Source organism: Rhineura floridana, chromosome 6 (assembly GCF_030035675.1).
Source record: "Rhineura floridana isolate rRhiFlo1 chromosome 6, rRhiFlo1.hap2, whole genome shotgun sequence".
Lineage (NCBI taxonomy): Eukaryota > Metazoa > Chordata > Lepidosauria > Squamata > Rhineuridae > Rhineura > Rhineura floridana.
This window is the reverse complement of record NC_084485.1, coordinates 312,964-332,619: the sequence shown is the minus strand read 5'-3', so window position 1 is coordinate 332,619 and position 19,656 is coordinate 312,964. Positions and strand designations below refer to the sequence as shown.

Sequence of the window (19,656 nt, the reverse complement as noted above, 5' to 3'; positions counted from 1 at the left end):
CCCATCTAGAGCAGAGGACACAGAGCTGAGGGCTGCTTTGCCATCTGAACGTATCGCCTGTGGAAATGCTGCCCTGGTGCAGAAGGGGGTCTGTCTTCAAGGTCACTCTGCAAATCAGAGGCCAAAGGTTAAGGAGAGGAGAGGAATTGGGCAAAATTTGGCTTTCTGTAATGAGGTGGCTCTTGGGGCCCTGAGCGGAGCGCCCCACTGCCTGCACCCTCCACCCCTCTGGCCCAGACACACACAGAGGTGCCCTCTGTTGGAGGCAGTGCTCTGGGTCTAGGCTGCCTTGCTGGGCTCTGAGGGGCTGACCTTGTCTCTTTCCCGAGGGCAGCTCACCTGCCAGATGCGAGAGGCAGAGGTTGAACTGCACAAATGGGGGTCTCTCCTGGAGTGTGGACAGCGAGGGGTCTTGCGCGACCGTCAACTGAGGAAGTGCATTGCCAGACAGCACTGGGACAGCCTCACACGCGGCTTGGTGAGAAGGGGATGGCCTCTGCAAGAAATGGGGCTTGCTGTGTCCTGGGGTGGGGAGGAGGGGAACTGGGCAGAGCCAATACTACAAGAAGCCATCCCAGTTCTCTACATCTTGAGAGCCAAACTCCCCGTAAAGACATCTATGGGAGCAGAGTGGGAGGTCCTTCGGCCTTATCAGAGACGGGATAGGAAAGCTTTCTGTTTCCCACAGCGAATCAAGTGCTGCTCTGCCAGAAGCAACACCTTTGGCAAAAGCTGGGTGTGTGCGTGCACACTGTTGGAGGATCATCTGGCCAGCGATGCTTCCTCCCTCAATGGTGGTGGCTATAGCTGTGCCCCCCATTCATGGGAAACCGGGTCCCCCATGAAAGGCCCATCGCTCTAGAGGCAGGTAGAGGGCATTTTTCCAGGTGAAGAATAACCTCAACCAGAAGGGAAACCTGTCAGCACAAGGCAATTACAAGGGCTCCCCCTTGCTGCCCCCCCATGCACCGCTTGTTCCTAGTTTGCTCCTGCTGGAGCAAATGTGGGGCGCTAGGAGTGTCTGAACTGCTCCTTATTGCCCTAGGTGAAGCAATGGATGGATCCGAACGACTCTGTGATCCTGGAGTGGCTGGGGCTTGGCATCCTCCCAACTGCCTGCAATGCTGTGGATCTAGATGGGCCAGAAAATGCAGGTAGGGGAGGGGCTCTCCTTGAGGGCTGCAGCTGGTGCTTTTGCAGATGGCAACAGCACCCACTGGGTGGGACAGGAGGGCAAGGGAGGGGTGCCTGCTGAGGGTCTGGGAGAGCCCCCCTGCCTTCTGCCTCCACCTAGTGGTCTTTTCTGGATCCTGCAGGCGCTGAGGAAGAGGGAGGAGGGCAGGAGCTGGAGGTGGAGTTGCTGCTGCCTGTCGTGCAGGAGGCAGACCTGATTCAGGCAGAGCGACTGCTTGACTACGATGAGGCCAGGTGGCCCCAATTCCATACGAAGAACCTCAGGCAGGATAAGGCTCGGCTGGATGATCTCTTTTTGGCCCTGAATTTGGAGGAAAAACAGGACGAGGTGAAGGGGCAGGGAGGCCGAGATGGCACAGAGGATGCTGCCTGGGAGGTACGACTCTGCCCGTTTGCCTTGCAGGGTGGGGGTGTGGAAAACGTGGCCCATTTATTCCTCTGTTTACTGCATTAGATGGCCGTAGGCAGCACCAGTCAAAGCCAATGTGAAATAAACTTATTCAAGAGCAGACAGGCAGTGAATATACATATACATGAAAAGAATGTCATTAAATGAAATGCATAAAGGATTGTACATAAATGAAACAGAAGGGTACCAAGAGAAAAATACACAACAACTGCGCGACATAAGGCCCCAGGTAATTATTATACAACCACAAGAGTGGCTGTATACTATAGCCAGCAGGGATTTTTCACATTCCGCAATGTTAAATTGAAAATACCCCCCCCCCAATTTATTTACTTATTTATTATACTTGTATACCACCCCATAGCCAAAGCTGTCTGGGCGGTTTACAGTAACTAAAAACATTAAAACAGATACAATTCAGACACATATCTTAAAAACAATTTAAAATACAATTTAAAATTTAAAACAATATGAAACACATACTAAAACACCTGGGAGAAGAGGAAAGTTTTGACCTGGCGCCGAAAAGATAACAGTGTTGGCACCAGGCGCACTTCATCAAAGAAATAATTCCATAATTCGGGGGCCACCACTGAGAAGGCCCTCCCCTTGTTGCCATCCTCTGAGCTTCCCTTGGAGTAGGCACCCGGAGGAGGGCCTTTGATCTTGAACGTAGTGTACGGGTGGGTTCGTACCATGCCATTCTGAGGGTTCCTATAAGCTCATTTCAAAACAAAACCTTACAAAACTTATAGTCCTGAACTCAGAAATGCTGGCTTAACAATGCTGTCAGTTTTCATGGTGATACACAAAACAGTCAGAGAGAATAGACAGTTCAAAGTGTAAAAAAGAAAAAAAACCTCAGCGCTGTTTTGGACTTTTTTCTCTGAGAGTTCTCATAATCTGTTGAAATTCATTAAAAATCAGCTATGTTCACAGAGTACCTGTAATCCTAATACTGATGTTGCCCCATACTCTGACCTTCATCTACTGCAGTTTAAAAGTTGAAAAAATGCCTGGCTGATTTTTAATTAATTTAATAAATTTTGGCTGTGGCCCTTCGATAATGCGGAGCGTGCTCAGTAAGGACCGACTGTCAGTGTTCTAAAAGCCTCCCAGCTGCTGGGCTTGCCTAATCGGGGCCACACCCACATCAGACTTTGATTTCATGTGAGACAGTCATGGCTTCCCTCAGAGAACCCTGGGAAGTGTAGTTTATGAAGGGTGCTGAGAGGAGACTCCTGTTCCACTGAGGGAGCTCCACAGGCCAGACTGGTTTGTCAGTCACTCTGATTGAAGTCTGTGAGGGGAACAGGGTGTCTCCTAGCAACTCTCAGCACCCTTCACTAACTACACTTCCCAGTATTCTTTGAGAGAAGTCATGACTGTCCAAAGCAAAATAAAGGCCTGGTGTGGATGTGGCTTTGGTTTAAATGTTGGTGGGAGGCTACATGTGCCTGCGGTACAATAAAAAGGTGGAGGAAAGCCTTTAAAAGAACGATACTGTTTACAATGTTTTCCTTTTGGAAAGGAAAGAGGCTTCCCTTCTGCTCAGTGCCCACACACCCAATCTCCTCCCCCTCCTCCCTGCCTCTTCCCTGGGTCAGTGTTGGACTACGACCTGGGAGACCAGGGTTCGAATCTCCACACAGCCATGAAACTGACTGGGTGACCTTGGGCCGGTCACTGCCTCTCAACCTCAGAGGAAGGCAATGGTGAAACCACCTCTGAATACCTTTTACCATGAAAACCCTATTCAAAGGGTCGCCATAGGTGGGGATTGACTTGAAGGCAGTCCATTTCCATTTTCAAACATGATTGCATAGAAATAAATCCCATTGAACTCAAAAAGTATGCAAATGATCAAACCCACCCTCCTGTCTCCTCCCTCCTATCCCCTCCCTCTTGCCCCTTCCCTTCCTTTGTCCCTCCTTCCCCATCCCCTTCCAATCCCCTCCTCCCCCCTCCTCCCCATCCCCTTCCTCTTCCCCATGGTCAGTTTTACCTATCTTAAGCATGATTGCACAGAAGTGAATACCACTGAACTCTATAAGCATGCAAATGATCGAACCTGCCCTCCCCTCCCCCTTCCTTTGCCCCCCTCCAATATGTTCCTTCCCCTTCCCACTCCCCCATGGTCAGTTTTTCCTATCCAAGATTGCATAGGAGTAAATCCCATTGAACTCAATAAGCATGCAAACGATCAGACCTGCTTTACCCCTCCTTCTCCTCTCTTCCCCTCTCCCTTCCTTCTCCCCTCCCCTCTTCCTTCTTCCTCCTCCCCTGCCCACTCCAGCCCTCCCTTCCTCCCCCCAGTCAGTTTTACCTACCCTAAGCATGATTGCACGGGAGTAAATTCAATAAACATGCAAATGATCAAACTTGTCCTTCTGCACCCCTCCTGCCCGCTCCCATCCCAGTCCTCCCCTCTGCATCTCCTCTCCTCACCATTGTCTGTGGTCAGTTTCACCTATCCTAAGCATGATTGCAGTGGAGTAAATCCCATTGAACTCAATAAGCATGCAAATGGTCAATCCATTCTCAGCAAACTTGGACAGGATCCCATTTCTTACCTGCCAGATTAAAAAGCAGGGAAATTCACTCAACGGCAAAAAACCTTGTGGTTTAAGAATGTACCTATAGCCCACAGCTATTTCTATCAAACTTTAAAAAGCAGGGAAATTGGGCAGCTATAGTGAATGCACCAGGGGAGCAGGAGACCTGAACTCCTCTCTGACATACTGTACTGCCCTACAAATTGGTCAAAATGCAAACACTATTTGGGTTGGTCTTTCACAGTCCAATCCACTTGCTGTGTAGCTTGGAAGAATATGGTAACATCTGCCTCTGACCATATGGTGAGTGGTGGCAACACCTGCAATCAGTCCAAATAACAGAAAGAAGACATGTGCTGTGCTGATCTTGTTTTAGCAGGGAGGAAGCAACATTAAGACAGTTGATATAGTTGAGATGGTCACTTTGAATATGTCTGATTTCCTTTGCAATTTTAGTGAAGTTTCCTATAGGAAATCATTTTCTTTTGTTTCTGTTTCTGTGAATATGTGAAGTACAGCAACTCTTTGCAAAATTTAGACTAAAAAAACTCCAAACGTAATTATGGAATAATGGCACTGACTTCTGCAGAATAGTCTCCAGTCGACCTCAGGAGTGTCTCAATTTGCACAAGATAAAACTGGTAGATGAAATATATTCTAGCAAAATGCTAGGTGCACTCTATGTTTTTAATTGACTGTGCCCACCTTGCCTTAAATGAAGTGGTTTAAACATAGCAGGCTGAAAACATGCATCCTCTTTTTTCCAACAGCTAGAGTCATTGCTGAAGTAGCAACATAGTGGAATCAGTCTGATTTTTCATCAAACTGCAGTTGCAGATTCCACCGTTAACGCACCCAAAATAGAAATAGAACATAGCTTCCAATTTGAAACACAAAAGACTGCCTTCACCATGATATGCCACTGACCAATAAAAAGGCTTTGAAATTAATAAAAATAAATTTGACACAGATTTCTGGGATGAATAATGAGGGAAATAAAATTTTCTAGTTTAGTGCCTGTACACTAATGCTAGGAGCCTGCGAACCAAGATGGGAGAACTGGAGTGCTTGGTCTTAGAGGAGAGCATTGATATAGTGAGCATAACGGAGACCTGGTGGAATGGAGAAAACCAGTGGGATACGGTTATCCCTGGATATAAACTATATCAGAAGGACAGGGAAGGACGTATTGGTGGCGGAGTCGCTCTATACGTGAAAGAAGGCATTGAATCCAGCAAGCTCGAAACCCCAAAAGAGGCAGACTCCTCCACTGAATCATTGTGGGTGGTGATACCATGCCCCAGGAGGGACTTAATACTGGGAACGATCTATCGTCCCCCTGATCAAAATGCTCAGGGAGACCTTGAGATGAGATATGAAATTGAGGAAGCATCCAAACTAGGAAATGTGGTAGTAATGGGTGACTTCAACTACCCGGACATAGACTGGCTGCATATGTGTTCCAGTCATGACAAAGAAGCAAAGTTTCTAGATATTCTATTTTTTTTTTTTACAATAATTTTTATTCAAATTTTCATAAAACATACAAAACAAAATCATAAAACATTCAAAGACAAGAAACAAAACAAAACAAAAATGATTAAACAAAAAAATAAAATGTTGACTTCCCATTTGTCGCAGATCAAATCAGTTATAGGTCTACAATATATAATAATCCTGTCTCTTAAATTATATTATAAGATCACTTTCCTCCAGTAGTTATCTTAATTAATCATCAAATCTCATAAACATTACTTTATTCTTTCCACAAAAAGTCAAAGAGAGGTTTCAATTCTTTAAGAAATATATCTATCAATTTTTCTCCAAATAAACATGTCGATTAATCCATCTCAATAATAATAATAATAATCTTATTGTCATAACCATAGTCCAAATAAACATATCGATTAATCCATCTCATCAAAATCTGTTAGGTCCAATAATTTCAATAGCCATTATTCCATTATCCATATTAATTCCATCTTCCATCTTCAATAGTCCTGTTAAGTACAGTAATTTCAGTGTCCAATCTTCCATTATCAGTATTCCATAATAATCTTGCTGTCATAGCCATAGTCATATAATAAGAGTCTGATGGGAATTTCCTCTATCCCAAATATTTTCTTGCCATCAATTCTGAATAAGTTGCTGAAATATTGTTGTAAAGTCATATCTCTGTTCTTTTTTACAAAATGCACTGGCTCATCTCTTGAGAGTTTTTCCATTGTCACATGGCTGCAGTTAATTCCATAGATTTTCTCTATATCAAGCTCCATCACGTCATTCCAGTCCAGAAGATTATCCAAGCCATTGATAACTTTATCTCTAATATCTTCATTAATTTCTTCAGAGATAACGTTAAATTCCAAACAGCAGATTTTATTTCTAATATCCATAAACTCCAGATCTTTTTCCAATTCCACATTTGTTCCAATCTCCAGGGCTTGTATCTTCCCTTTATTTTTTCTTTTCTCATCTCTGATCTCATTCTCCTCTCTCACAGGATCCCCTATTTCTTTAAGCTCCTGCGTCATTTTGCTCAGTTCAATTTTCAGCTCCTTACTGCCCTGTCGCAGGGTTTGTTTCGTTATCTCAATCTCATCCATTATTTTCTGAAACATAATTACTTCCAGATTCTCAGCCACTTTCTTGATTGCCATTTTTAAAACCACGAAAACAAAACAGAACAAAAATAAAGAAGAACCACTTCTTATTTCAGCAACAATTGAGTTAATATTCCAGGCTTGATGACATCACAGTATAAACAGAGCAGCCTGCCTTATCTGTCTATGTTCAAGAATACAAAACAAATTTAGTTCCCAGCATCAAAACAGTTAGTGGCGTCGTGAAGAAGCAGATTCGTCAAAATAAAATAGACCAAAAAGAGAATAGTCCCAGACAATATAATGTTCCTCGGAATAGAAATCCCTCTTCTGTTTATATCTTTAGAATGCACTTCCAGGACAGCTTTTTGCAATAGAAACAGAGATAAGCTGTTAATTTCGTGAATAACAGAGAAGAGTTATAGCTCACCCAGAAGTTCTTTAAAGCTGATTCATTTGACAAATCTCTTTTTGCTGCAACAATTTAAACCAAGTAAAAAAAATAATAGAAAGAAGGGTGCTTGCCTGTTAGTCCGTTTTCTCTTTGAAGAAAAGATAAACGTATCGCATTAATCAGATAGAGCTTGTTCGGAAGTCCGTCCGGCATTGCTGGCTGGACCTTTTCTCATAAATTAATGAAATCCAGTCCTCCCAACAAAAACAGGCTTTTGAGGTTGATCTCTACGTTTCTCCCTGCCCGGGAGAAATTTCATCAGTCAAAAAAAAAAATGTTCTGACTGATTTATATCTGAATAAGCTTCTTTTGAGGCGTGAGCCCGTCTCAAAAGCAGGCACAAGCGAAGTCACCCTTCCCGGAAGTCCAGTTTCTAGATATTCTAAATGACTATTCCCTAGACCAGTTGGTCATGGAACCGACCAGAGGGACGGCAACCCTGGACTTAATCCTCAGTGGGGACCAGGACCTGGTGCGAGATGTAAGTGTTGTTGAACCGATTGGGAGCAGTGACCACAGTGCTATTAAATTAAACATACATGTAACTGGCCAATTGCCAAGAAAATCCAACACGGTCACATTTGACTTCAAAAGAGGAAACTTCACAAAAATGAGGGGATTGGTAAAAAGAAAGCTGAAAAACAAAGTCCAGAGGGTCACATCACTCGAAAATGCTTGGAAGTTGTTTAAAAACACTATATTAGAAGCTCAACTGGAGTGCATACCGCAGATCAGAAAAGGTACCGCCAGGGCCAAGAAGATGCCAGCATGGTTAACGAGCAAAGTCAAGGAAGCTCTTAGAGGCAAAAAGTCTTCCTTCAAAAAATGGAAGTCTTGTCCAAATGAAGAAAATAAAAAAGAACACAAACTCTGGCAAAAGAAATGCAAGAAGACAATAAGGGATGCTAAAAAAGAATTTGAGGAGCACATTGCTAAGAACATAAAAACCAACAACAAAAAATTCTATAAATACATTCAAAGCAGGAGACCATGTAGGGAGACAATTGGACCCTTGGATGATAAGGGAGTCAAAGGTGTACTAAAGAACGATAAGGAGATTGCAGAGAAGCTAAATGAATTCTTTGCATCTGTCTTCACAGTGGAAGATACAGGGCAGATCCCTGAACCTGAACTAACATTTGCAGGAAGGGATTCTGAGGAACTGAGACAAATAGTGGTAACGAGAGAGGAAGTTCTAAGCTTAATGGACAATATAAAAACTGACAAATCACCGGGCCCGCATGGCATCCACCCGAGAGTTCTCAAAGAACTCAAATGTGAAATTGCTGATCTGCTAACTAAAATATGTAACTTGTCCCTTGGGTCCTCCTCCATGCCTGAGGACTGGAAAGTGGCAAATGTAACGCCAATCTTCAAAAAGGGATCCAGAGGGGATCCCGGAAATTACAGGCCAGTTAGCTTAACTTCTGTCCCTGGAAAACTGGTAGAAAGTATTATTAAAGCTAGATTAACTAAGCACATAGAAGAACAAGCCTTGCTGAAGCAGAGCCAGCATGGCTTCTGCAAGGGAAAGTCCTGTCTCAGTAACCTATTAGAATTCTTTGAGAGTGTCAACAAGCATATAGATAGAGGTGATCCAGTGGACATAGTGTACTTAGACTTTCAAAAAGCGTTTGACAAGGTACCTCACCAAAGGCTTCTGAGGAAGCTTAGCAGTCATGGAATAAGAGGAGAGGTCCCCTTGTGGGTAAGAAATTGGTTAAGAAGCAGAAAGCAGAGAGTAGGAATAAACGGACAGTTCTCCCAATGGAGGGCTGTAGAAAGTGGAGTCCCTCAAGGATCGGTATTGGGACCTGTACTTTTCAACTTGTTCATTAATGACCTAGAATTAGGAGTGAGCAGTGAAGTGGCCAAGTTTGCTGATGACACTAAATTGTTCAGGGTTGTTAAAACAAAAAGGGATTGCGAAGAGCTCCAAAAAGACCTCTCCAAACTGAGTGAATGGGCGGAAAAATGGCAAATGCAATTCAATATAAACAAGTGTAGAATTATGCATATTGGAGCAAAAAATCTTAATTTCACATATACGCTCATGGGGTCTGAACTGGCGGTGACCGACCAGGAGAGAGACCTCGGGGTTGTAGTGGACAGCACGATGAAAATGTCGACTCAGTGTGCGGCAGCTGTGAAAAAGGCAAATTCCATGCTAGCGATAATTAGGAAAGGTATTGAAAATAAAACAGCTGATATCATAATGCCATTGTATAAATCTATGGTGCGGCCGCATTTGGAATACTGTGTACAGTTCTGGTCGCCTCATCTCAAAAAGGATATTATAGAGTTGGAAAAGGTTCAGAAGAGGGCAACCAGAATGATCAAGGGGATGGAGCGACTCCCTTACGAGGAAAGGTTGTAGCATTTGGGGCTTTCTAGTTTAGAGAAAAGGCGGGTCAGAGGAGACATGATAGAAGTGTATAAAATTATGCATGGCATTGAGAAAGTGGATAGAGAAAAGTTCTTCTCCCTCTCTCATAATACTAGAACTCGTGGACATTCAAAGAAGCTGAATGTTGGAAGATTCAGGACAGACAAAAGGAAGTCCTTCTTTACTCAGCGCATAGTTAAACTATGGAATTTGCTCCCACAAGATGCAGTAATGGCCACCAGCTTGGACGGCTTTAAAAGAAGATTAGACAAATTCATGGAGGACAGGGCTATCAATGGCTACTAGCCATGATGGCTGTGCTGTGCCACCCTAGTCAGAGGCAGCATGCTTCTGAAAACCAGTTGCTGGAAGCCTCAGGAGGGGAGAGTGTTCTTGCACTCGGGTCCTGCTTGCGGGCTTCCCCCAGGCACCTGGTTGGCCACTGTGAGAACAGGATGCTGGACTAGATGGGCCACTGGCCTGATCCAGCAGGCTCTTCTTATGTTCTTATGTTATGTTCTTATGTTCTTATTCTCAGTAGAAACATTAGTAAGACAGGAAAGAAGCAAAGTAAGAAGAACACCAACAAACATACAAAAATATAATTATCTTTGGAGATGGCAGGTGTTGCAACCACTCACCATATGCTCAGAGGCACATGTTACCAAATTCTTACAAGCTACACTGCAAGTGGATTGGACTGTGAAAGACCAACCCAAATTGTGTTTGCATTTTGACAACTTTGTAGGGCAGTACAATATCTCAGAGAGGAGTTCAGGTCTCCTGCTCCCCTGCAGGAGGAGTGCATTCACTATAGCTGCCCAATTTCCCTGCTTTTTAAAGTTTGGTAGAAATAGCTGTGGGCTATAGGTACATTCATAAACTGCAAGGTTTTTTGCCTATGAGTGAATTAAGGCATAGGGTTACCTGTACAGAGCCCATAAACAAGTCAGTGAGGTATTGTAATGGAGACTTTATAAACGTGTGTAAAATAGCTGCACAGTTTAAAGTGTTCTGTATCTCTGCATTGCACTCTAGCTCTCCTGTTCCACTTGTTAAAGCTTTCAAATTTCAGCTACGTAAACGTTTTAACCTATAACAAAAATCAAGAAAACAGTTTTATCTGTCTTCAGATCAAAAGGGGAAATAATTCATATAGGAAATGATATTCTGGTGTATATTGGCAAACAATTAGTACAGTAGTATTTAATGTATTACTTGTTTTCAACACCAAGTCTCAAAGAGGCTTACTGAAAATATTGTAGAAGGAAAAAGGATGTTAAACAAATATCAAGAGGCAATTAATGGGAAATAATGCCAGAAGCACGAGATTTGAATTCACACTTGCAAAACTTCAAAGAAAGAAAGCGTAAAAATCCCTCCCCTTAAATATTAGACAGGTACCATCTCTGTTATCTTTTCAGCGCCTATTGAAGACCTTCCTCTTTCAACAAGCCTTTTAAGTTGAGACCTTATCCCAGTCTGCTTGTGTTGGAATTGCTTTCTAATATGCTTTTAAACTTTTAAAAAACAATGCTTTTTAACCTTTTTTTAAAAAAAGTCTTCAAAACTTTTTTTAAAACATGTTTTTAAAGTTGTTTTGTTTTAATGTATTTTAAGGTCTGTTTTTATGATGTTTTAAAGTGTTTTAGTGGTTTTGTTTGCTGCCCTGGGCTCCTGCCGGGAGGAAGGATGGGATATAAATCAAATAATAAATAAACAAATAAAATTCAAACAGAAATTTCTTCTTCATCTCTCAAAAGAAGGGCAAGGCAAAACTTGAAATAGAGGCTGACTTAAGTAAATAGATGCCAGGTCTGATGAAAAACTGCAGCAATAAAAATGAAGTGAGGAAAGCGCCCACAGTAAAAAAACAGCAAAGAGAACAAACATGTAAAAAGTATTTGCAGACTCCAATGAAATGTTTCTGTTTACTTTTTGAAGCGTTCAGTTTTTCTCACTGCTTTGTTTAGGCACCATCCTGATCCCCCCCCCCAACAAACTCTACATTGTTCACCAATCAAACAAGGCAGCTCAAAAACAAGCTTTCCTTTTGACAATCAATTTAAAACAGGGACGATAACATCTCTTTGGGGAGGATTTTATAAGCCTTCAGGCCCAAAAATATTGGGAATCAGCCAGTCTTTCCTTGCTTCTGACACCACTGCATTTATAGTTTAATGGCCAGGGCCTCAAGACAGACATTGGCAGCCTTGACTCAGTGGCCTTATAGGTCCTTCCAATACTGCTGTTCTGTGGACAAACGAAAAATCCGCCTTGCCTTTTTGAAACTAGCTTTCAGAGAACAGAAAAATCCAGGCTGCTTTGGGCTGTATTATTATTATTATTATTAATTATTATTATTATTATTATTTAGAATTTGTTACCCGCCCTTCACCCAGAGGTCCCAGGGCAGGCTACAATAATTTTAAAAAACATAATTAAAAACAGTCAAAAAGAACCTAAACATCACAGAAAATAGGCTGGTTCCTAAAAATATACAACTCAGGTGTCGAAGGCCAGGGTAAAGAGGTGCGTCTTCAGCATTCGCTGAAAGTTGTACAATGAAGTGCCAGTGGGAGGGAGTTCCACAGGTTAGGGGTTGGCTACAGAGAATGCCCTCTCCCGGGCCACCCCCCCCCCAAGCTTCCAAGGGTGGCGGAACTGCCAAAAGGGCTCCCTCTGCTGAAGTGGTCTTTCTCCCTTATTCCCAATTATGCCAGAGACCAGAAAATGGGGAGGGGTCATTTGCCTACTGACATGCTAAGCTGTCAGAGTGGCAGCAATCTAGACAGGAAAGCAACGAAGCAAAGCCGCCACCTCTGGGGAGGGAGATCTGTTGAGATTGCCTTGAGATGGGCAGGGCAGGCATAACCCCACCTCCTCTGCCCTCTGTGCTTGCCTTAGCTCCAGCAGCACCACAAGAAGAAGATGAAGAAGAAGGCGAAGGCTGAGCTGCACAAGGTGGAGGCGATGACCAAGGCAGAGGCTGGGGCTGTCCTGGATGTGTGGCGCCTGGATCTCAACTCTCGCTGGAAGCTGTACAGGTAGGTCTGTCTCTCTTGCCAGGAATTGGGCTGGGAGGCCCCAGCACGAGCTAGTGGCGCTCACACCCTCTCCCTTCTTCTCCCCGCTGCAGGTACTGGCTGCAGGAGCACCAGGCTGAGATCCGGCGCCAGATCCTGCGGCACGAGCAGACGTACCAGGCGGCAGCAGACAGGTTAGCTGAGCTGCGCCTGCAGCAGGACCTCTGCATCCTGAAGGCGGCCAAGATTGTGGGCATGACGACCACAGGTGAGAGGGGAAGGAGCAGCTGGTGTTCCCCACACCCCGAGGGCCTGCGCCTGGCCGAGCATAAGATTCCATCCTTCGTGGGGGGGCTCTCGGGCGCCCCGATTAACGTAGTGATGGGTAATGGGAGGTATGGCGTTAGGAGGAGAACAGGCCAGGTAAGGGGAACTCGTCCCAGACAAATTGTGCCTGTGCCTTGTTCCGGTTCTCCTCATATCCACAGGATTGTTGGTTGTCCTATCAGCCAGCTCTCGGATCTCCAAGTGCTGCTTTTGAATGCCAGGTTGGTACATAATAAAACCTCACTTGTCCATGATTTAATTCTGGAGGAGGGTGCCGACCTGGCATGTATAACCGAGACCTGGGTGGCTGATCAGGGAGGAGTTGCTCTTTCCCAGCTTTGCCCACCCGGGTATTTGGTTCAGCACTGTGGTAGATCTGAGGGCCGGGGAGGGGGGGTCGCTGTGGTCTATAGGAGTTCTTTCCCTCTCACCAAGCACCCTGTCCAGACGGCGACTGGTTTGGAATGTCTCCACCTTGTGTTGGGCCAGGGAGACAGACTAGGAATACTGTTGGTGTACCGTCCACCTTGCTGCCCAACAGCTTCCTTAGCTGAGCTGACAGAGATAGTCTCGGAGGTCCTTTTGAGGTCCCCTAGACTTTTGGTACTGGGGGATTTCAACGTCCATGCCGAGGCTGTCTTATCTGGTGCAGCTCAGGACTTCATTGCCTCCATGACAACAATGGGGCTGTCTCAATTTTCTACTGGCCCAACACGTGTCGGGACATACTCTCGATTTGATCTTCGCCACTGGACATGGAGATGGTGATCTGATGGTGGGGTGTTTTTCATCTACCCCGTTGTCATGGACAGATCACCGCTTGCTGAGATTTAGACTTACAGCGGCTCTTTCCCTCTGCAAAGGTGGAGGATCTATTAAGTTGATCCGCTCCCAGAGCCGGATGGATCCTGTAGGTTTTCAGAGGGCTCTGGGAGATTTTCCGGCTGATAGGACTGGTGCTCCTGTCGAGGCCCTGGTCACACTGTGGAATACGGAAATGACCCGGGCTATTGACATGATCGCTCCCGCGCGCCCCCTTCGCTGTAGAGCTCATACAGCTCCGTGGTATACCCCGGAGCTGAGAGCGATGAAACATGAGAGGAGGAGGCTGGAGTGCAGATGGAGGAAAACTCCCAGTGGATACAATCATGCCTTGGTAAGTGCCACCAATAAGTTGTATACAAAAGCGGTAAGGACAGCAAAGAAGCTCTATTTTGCTGCCTCTATTAGATCATCTTTAAGCCGCCCAGCGGAGCTTTTTAAAGTCGTGCGAGGGCTCTTACACTCTGGCCCCCACGATACTATGGAAACATCTGAGACCCGCTGTAATGAAATTGCTGGACACTTTCAAGATAAGATTGCATGTATCCGCAGGGACCTTGACTCTGATGTTGTGACAGATGAATCCATTGAAGTGTCCGGAGCACGGCCTTGTCTTTCTTTATTGGATGAGTTTCAGTTGGTGCAGCTCGAGGAAGTGGACAAGGTGCTTGGAATGGTTCGGGCGACCACGTCTGTTCTGGATCCTTGCCCATCTTGGCTAGTGAAAGCTGGCAGGGCTGGAACCACCGGTTGGGCCAAGGAGGTGGTTAATGCCTCCTTGAGGGAGGGAGTGGTCCCTGGTAGCCTCAAGGAGGCAGTAGTGAGACCTCTTTTAAAGAAACCCTCCTTGGACCCAGATAATTTAAACAACTATAGACCGGTGGCGAATGTCCCTTTTCTGGGCAAGGTTTTGGAGCGGGTGGTTGCCAGCCAACTCCAGGCACTCTTGGATGAAACTGATTATCTAGATCCGTTTCAATCCGGTTTCAGGCCCGGTTTTGGCACCGAAACAGCCTTGGTCGCCCTGTATGATGACCTGTGTTGGGAGAGGGACAGGGGGAGTGTGACTCTGTTGATTCTCCTTGATCTCTCAGCGGCGTTTGATACCATCGACCATGGTATCCTTCTGAGGAGACTCGCGGAGTTGGGTGTCGGGGGCACTGCTTGGCAGTGGTTCCGCTCCTACTTCGCGGATCATCACCAGAAGGTAGTGCTTGGGGAACATCACTCGACACCATGGACTCTCCATTGCGGAGTCCCTCAGGGGTCAGTTTTGTCCCCCATGCTTTTCAACATCTACATGCAGCCGCTGGGTGCAGTCATCAGGAGTTTTGGAGTGCGTTGCCATCAGTATGCTGATGACACGCAGCTCTATTTCTCCTTTTCATCTTCTTCAGGTGAGTCTGTTGATGTGCTGAACCGTTGCCTGACCGCGATAATGGACTGGATGAGAGCTAATAAACTGAGACTCAATCCAGACAAGACCGAGACATTGTCGGTGAATGCCTTCCCTGCTCAGATGGTGGATGTTAACCCTGTTCTGGATGAGGTTACACTCCCCCTGAAGGAACAGGTACGTAGTTTGGGGGTTCTTCTCGACTCTTCCCTGTCTCTCGAGGCCCAAGTGGCCTCGGTGGCACGGAATGCGTTTTACCATCTTCGTCTGGTAGCCCAACTACGCCCCTATCTGGACAGGGACGACCTCGCCTCCGTTGTTCACGCTCTGGTAACTTCAAGATTGGATTACTGTAATGCGCTCTACGTAGGGCTGCCCCTGAAGACAATTCGGAAGCTTCAGCTGGTGCAGAACGCAGCTGCCAGACTACTGACGAGGACCAGTCGGTCTTCGCATATAACACCTGTCTTGGCGCGCCTGCACTGGCTTCCTATTTGCTTCCAGGCGAGATTCAAGGTGCTGGTTCTTACCTATAAAGCCTTACACGGCGTGGGACCTCAATACCTTGTGGAACGCCTCTCTCGATACGAACCTACCCGTTCACTTCGTTCAGAATCTAAGGCCCTCCTCCGGGTACCAACCCATCGGGAAGCCCGGAGGGTGGTTACTAGATCTAGGGCCTTTTCTGTGGTGGCCCCTGAGTTGTGGAACAGCCTCCCCGAAGAGGTATGCCTGGCGCCTACACTTTTATCTTTTCGGCGCCAGGTAAAGACCTTTTTATGCTCCCAGGCATTTTAATTTTCTTAACCATTTTAATCTTTTAATCCGTATTTTTAATTTTTGTCGTATTGTGTTTTTGTAGTGTTTTTTGTTGTTTGTTTGTATATGTTTTTATGATTTTTATTATGATGTATTGTATTTTATCTTGTTTGTTCACCGCCCTGAGAGCTATTCTGCTAAGGGCGGTCTATAAGTTGAAATAATAATACTAATAATAATGTGGTACACCTGCCTCCCCTCAGGAGCCGCCAGGTACCGCCAAGTGCTGCAGCAGGTGGCTCCTTGCGTGGTTGTCGTGGAGGAGGCGGCAGAAGTCCTGGAGGCCCACACCATCACCACCCTGAGCAAGGCCTGCCAGCACCTCATCCTCATTGGAGACCACCAGCAGGTAGGCAGGCACCGCAGGGGAGCAGCTGGGTTTGGGCCCTGCCTCTTCTCTTCTCCCCCTCCCTCTGGGACCTACATGGCTGCCTCTTCTGTTGCAGCTGCGTCCCAGTGCCAATGTGCACGACCTGGCCAAGAACTTCAACCTGGAGGTCTCGCTCTTTGAAAGGCTGGTGCAGGTCGGCCTCCCGTTCATTCGCCTCGGTTTCCAGGTGAGGAGTAAGCATGTGGCTGCTTTCCCCTCGGTCGCTCTTATTTGCAAGCAAGTGAAAAGGAATGGCCGAGGGAGCGAGAAGGGAAGGCTCTGCTCCTGCTGTCGCTGTAGGCAGCGTAGCTGTGGGCCCGCTCTGCAGGGTGAGTCCAATGGCAGCCTGCATCACCCGTTTTCGCTGGTCTGGGAGGATGCTGCCTCAGACCTTGAAGCACAGAAGGGAGGCCTCCTGAGGCAGCTTTCTCATTTTTGAGGAGTGCTCTTTCCCTGTAGCCCACTGTCATCGCCTTGTACTCTCTACTTGGCTTTACAGCACCGCATGCGGCCAGAGATTGCCCAGCTCCTCACACCCCACGTCTACCAGGGCCTGGAGAACCACCCCTCGGTGCTGCACTATGAAAACATCCAGGTGAGCTTCCTCACCCCCAGCTTCAAAGCTTGGGCCGGGGCTCCTCCCCTCCCCCGGTAGCCTCTGGACCAAGAGCTGACTTGCCCGGCGGCTGCTAGTAGCATTGTCTGCCATTTCTTTTCCAGGGAGTCTCGTCCAACCTATTTTTTGTGGAGCACAACTACCCAGAGGAGGAGATCCAAGAAGGGAAGAGCCACCAGAACCCGCATGAGGCCCAGTTTGTGGTTGCACTGTGCAGATACCTCCTGTGCCAGGACTACCTGCCCTCCCAGATCACCATCCTCACTACCTACACCGGGCAGCTTTTCTGCCTGCGGAAGCTCTTGCCGGCGAAGACCTTCCAGGGCGTGAAGGTCCACGTGGTGGACAAGTACCAAGGGGAGGAGAATGACATAATCCTCCTCTCACTGGTGCGGAGCAACCCAGAGGGGCGAGTGGGCTTCCTGCAGACCTCCAGCCGTGTCTGTGTGGCCCTTTCCCGGGCCAAGAAGGGCCTGTACTGCATTGGCAACATGATGATGCTGAGCAAGGTCCCACTGTGGAGCAAGATCCTGCATACCTTGCGGGAGAAGGGCTGCATCGGCCAAGCCCTGCAGCTCTCCTGTCAGAACCATCCGCAGACCAAGACGGAGGTGGCCCAGGCGGCAGACTTCAGCAAGGTTCCCGAGGGGGGCTGCAGCCTCCCCTGCGACGCCCGGCTGAACTGTGGCCACGTCTGCCCACGGGCGTGCCACCCCTACGACCCGCAGCACCAGAAGATCCAGTGCATGAAGCCTTGCCAGAAGGTGCTCTGCGAAGACGGGCACCGCTGCCCCCAACTGTGCTTTGAGGCTTGCGGAAAGTGCCTCGTGAAGGTGCCCAAGACCATGTCCAAGTGCGGCCACCACCAGCAGGTCCCCTGCTCAACTCCCCCCCAGGCCTTCTGCTGCCAGGAGCCATGTGGGAGAGTTCTGAAATGTGGGCACATCTGTCAGATGGCCTGTGGCCAAGAGTGCACCAGGCGCTGCCCAGAGCTACTTCCAGTGACGCTGAAGTGTGGGCACAGTCAGGAGGTGCTGTGCTCCACTGCAGCAGAGATGGAGGTTGGGAGGCCTGTGCCCTGCAAGACCAAATGCCACAGCGTCTTGGATTGTGGCCACCCGTGCCCTGGCTCTTGTCAGTCCTGCTTTGGTGGCCGCTTTCACGAGCCGTGTAGGAGCCCTTGCAAGCGCTTCCTGGTCTGTTCCCACAAGTGCCTGCAGCCGTGCACCAGCGATTGCCCCCCTTGCCAGCAGCCCTGCCAGAACCGCTGCATCCACAGCCGCTGCCAGAAAAAGTGTGGTGAGCCATGCTGCCCCTGCGTGGAGCCGTGCGAGTGGCGCTGCCAGCACCACCAGTGCAGCAAGCTGTGCTCGGAGCCATGCGACAGGCCCCGCTGTAATGTGCCATGCCCGAAGCACCTGTTGTGTGGGCACCCTTGCGCTGGGCTGTGCGGTGAGCCATGCCCAGAGAAGTGCCTTGTATGCAACCAGGAAGAGCTGACGGAGATCTTCTTTGGCTGTGAGGATGAGCCTGACGCCCGCTTTGTGCAGCTCGAGGACTGCAGCCACATCTTTGAAACTCAGGGCATGGACTGTTACATGGAGGGGGAGGAGGGGGAGGCTGTCAAGCTGAAGGTTTGTCCCAGGTGCCAGACGCCCATCCGGAAGAACCTGCGCTATGGCACGATGGTGAAGAGGAGTCTGGCAGAGGTAGAGGTGGTGAAGGGGCGGATCCAAGGCAGCCCTGCTGAGATATCATCCAGCAGCCAGAGGCTGAAGGCTGCTTTGCTGGGGGAAGCCACTCTGAAGCGCCATCTGCCAGTGCAATTCCAGCATCTGAAGCAGGAGCTGGAGAAGCCTGCCGCCCTCTCCACCAGGAGCCTTGGGCTGGTGGAGAACCTCTTGGGCTTCTACGTGCAGCTGGCCAACCTAACTGAGGCCGGGAGCAAGGTGGCACCCAGCGAGCAGAAGGGAGTGAGGAGGCGCCTGGCAGAGGTGACCAGCTGGCTGGAGCGGCCCCGCTGTAGCTTCACTGGGCAGGAAGTGTCTGAACTCCAGTGTGAGTTCCAGCGGCTGACTTACCTGGTGGAGCTCTTGGCCAAGTGCAGGGCTGTGGCAGGGACGATGAATGATGCCTCTGTGGTGGCAGCAGAGCTGGTCAGCACAACCCGGGAAATCCTGGAGGGGCCTGGCAGGTTCACCCCCGAGGATGAGAGCCTGGTGAAGGCAAAGATGGAGGCGCTGAAGGAAGCCCTGCCCACCTCCGGCCTGGGCATCTCTGACGTGGAGAGGAGGCAGATTGTCACTGCTGTCACTGGGACAACACGTGGGCACTGGTTCAAGTGCCCAAATGGGCACATCTACGCCATAGGTGAATGTGGGGGGGCCATGCAGAGGGGGTGCTGTCCTGAGTGCCAGGAAGTCATTGGGGGCAGCAACCACAGGCTGGAGCCCAGCAACCAGCTGGCCTCTGAGATGGACGGGGCAACTCACGCCGCCTGGTCGGAGACGGCCAACAACCTGCTCAACGTGGCTGAGCTCTGGCAGTAGGAAGGCTCTGGCCCTCCTTAGCTCCTCCCTCCCTGCAGATGTTCCTGTTTTAACACCACCACCAGCCAGATTTTACTATAGCAAATAAATGTTTCAGAACAGATAATGAATTTGTTGTGCTTCTGAGCAT

The 19,656-nt window shown here is 47.9% G+C and overlaps 1 protein-coding gene across 2 annotated transcripts in view; it reads left to right on the top strand.

Moving 5' to 3' along the window:
• The window catches only part of ZNFX1 (zinc finger NFX1-type containing 1), a 24,076-nt gene extending 4,420 nt beyond the window's left edge, over positions 1-19,656 (top strand). For both annotated transcript variants that reach the window (XM_061630669.1, XM_061630668.1), the window contains exons 5-13: positions 335-478; positions 1,046-1,154; positions 1,317-1,570; positions 12,509-12,648; positions 12,741-12,895; positions 16,195-16,340; positions 16,438-16,548; positions 16,861-16,956; positions 17,082-19,656. In XM_061630669.1, coding sequence (XP_061486653.1) covers positions 335-478; positions 1,046-1,154; positions 1,317-1,570; positions 12,509-12,648; positions 12,741-12,895; positions 16,195-16,340; positions 16,438-16,548; positions 16,861-16,956; positions 17,082-19,526 — 3,600 coding nt within the window. In that variant the 3' untranslated portion in view covers positions 19,527-19,656. The remainder of the gene's footprint in view (positions 1-334; positions 479-1,045; positions 1,155-1,316; positions 1,571-12,508; positions 12,649-12,740; positions 12,896-16,194; positions 16,341-16,437; positions 16,549-16,860; positions 16,957-17,081) is intronic.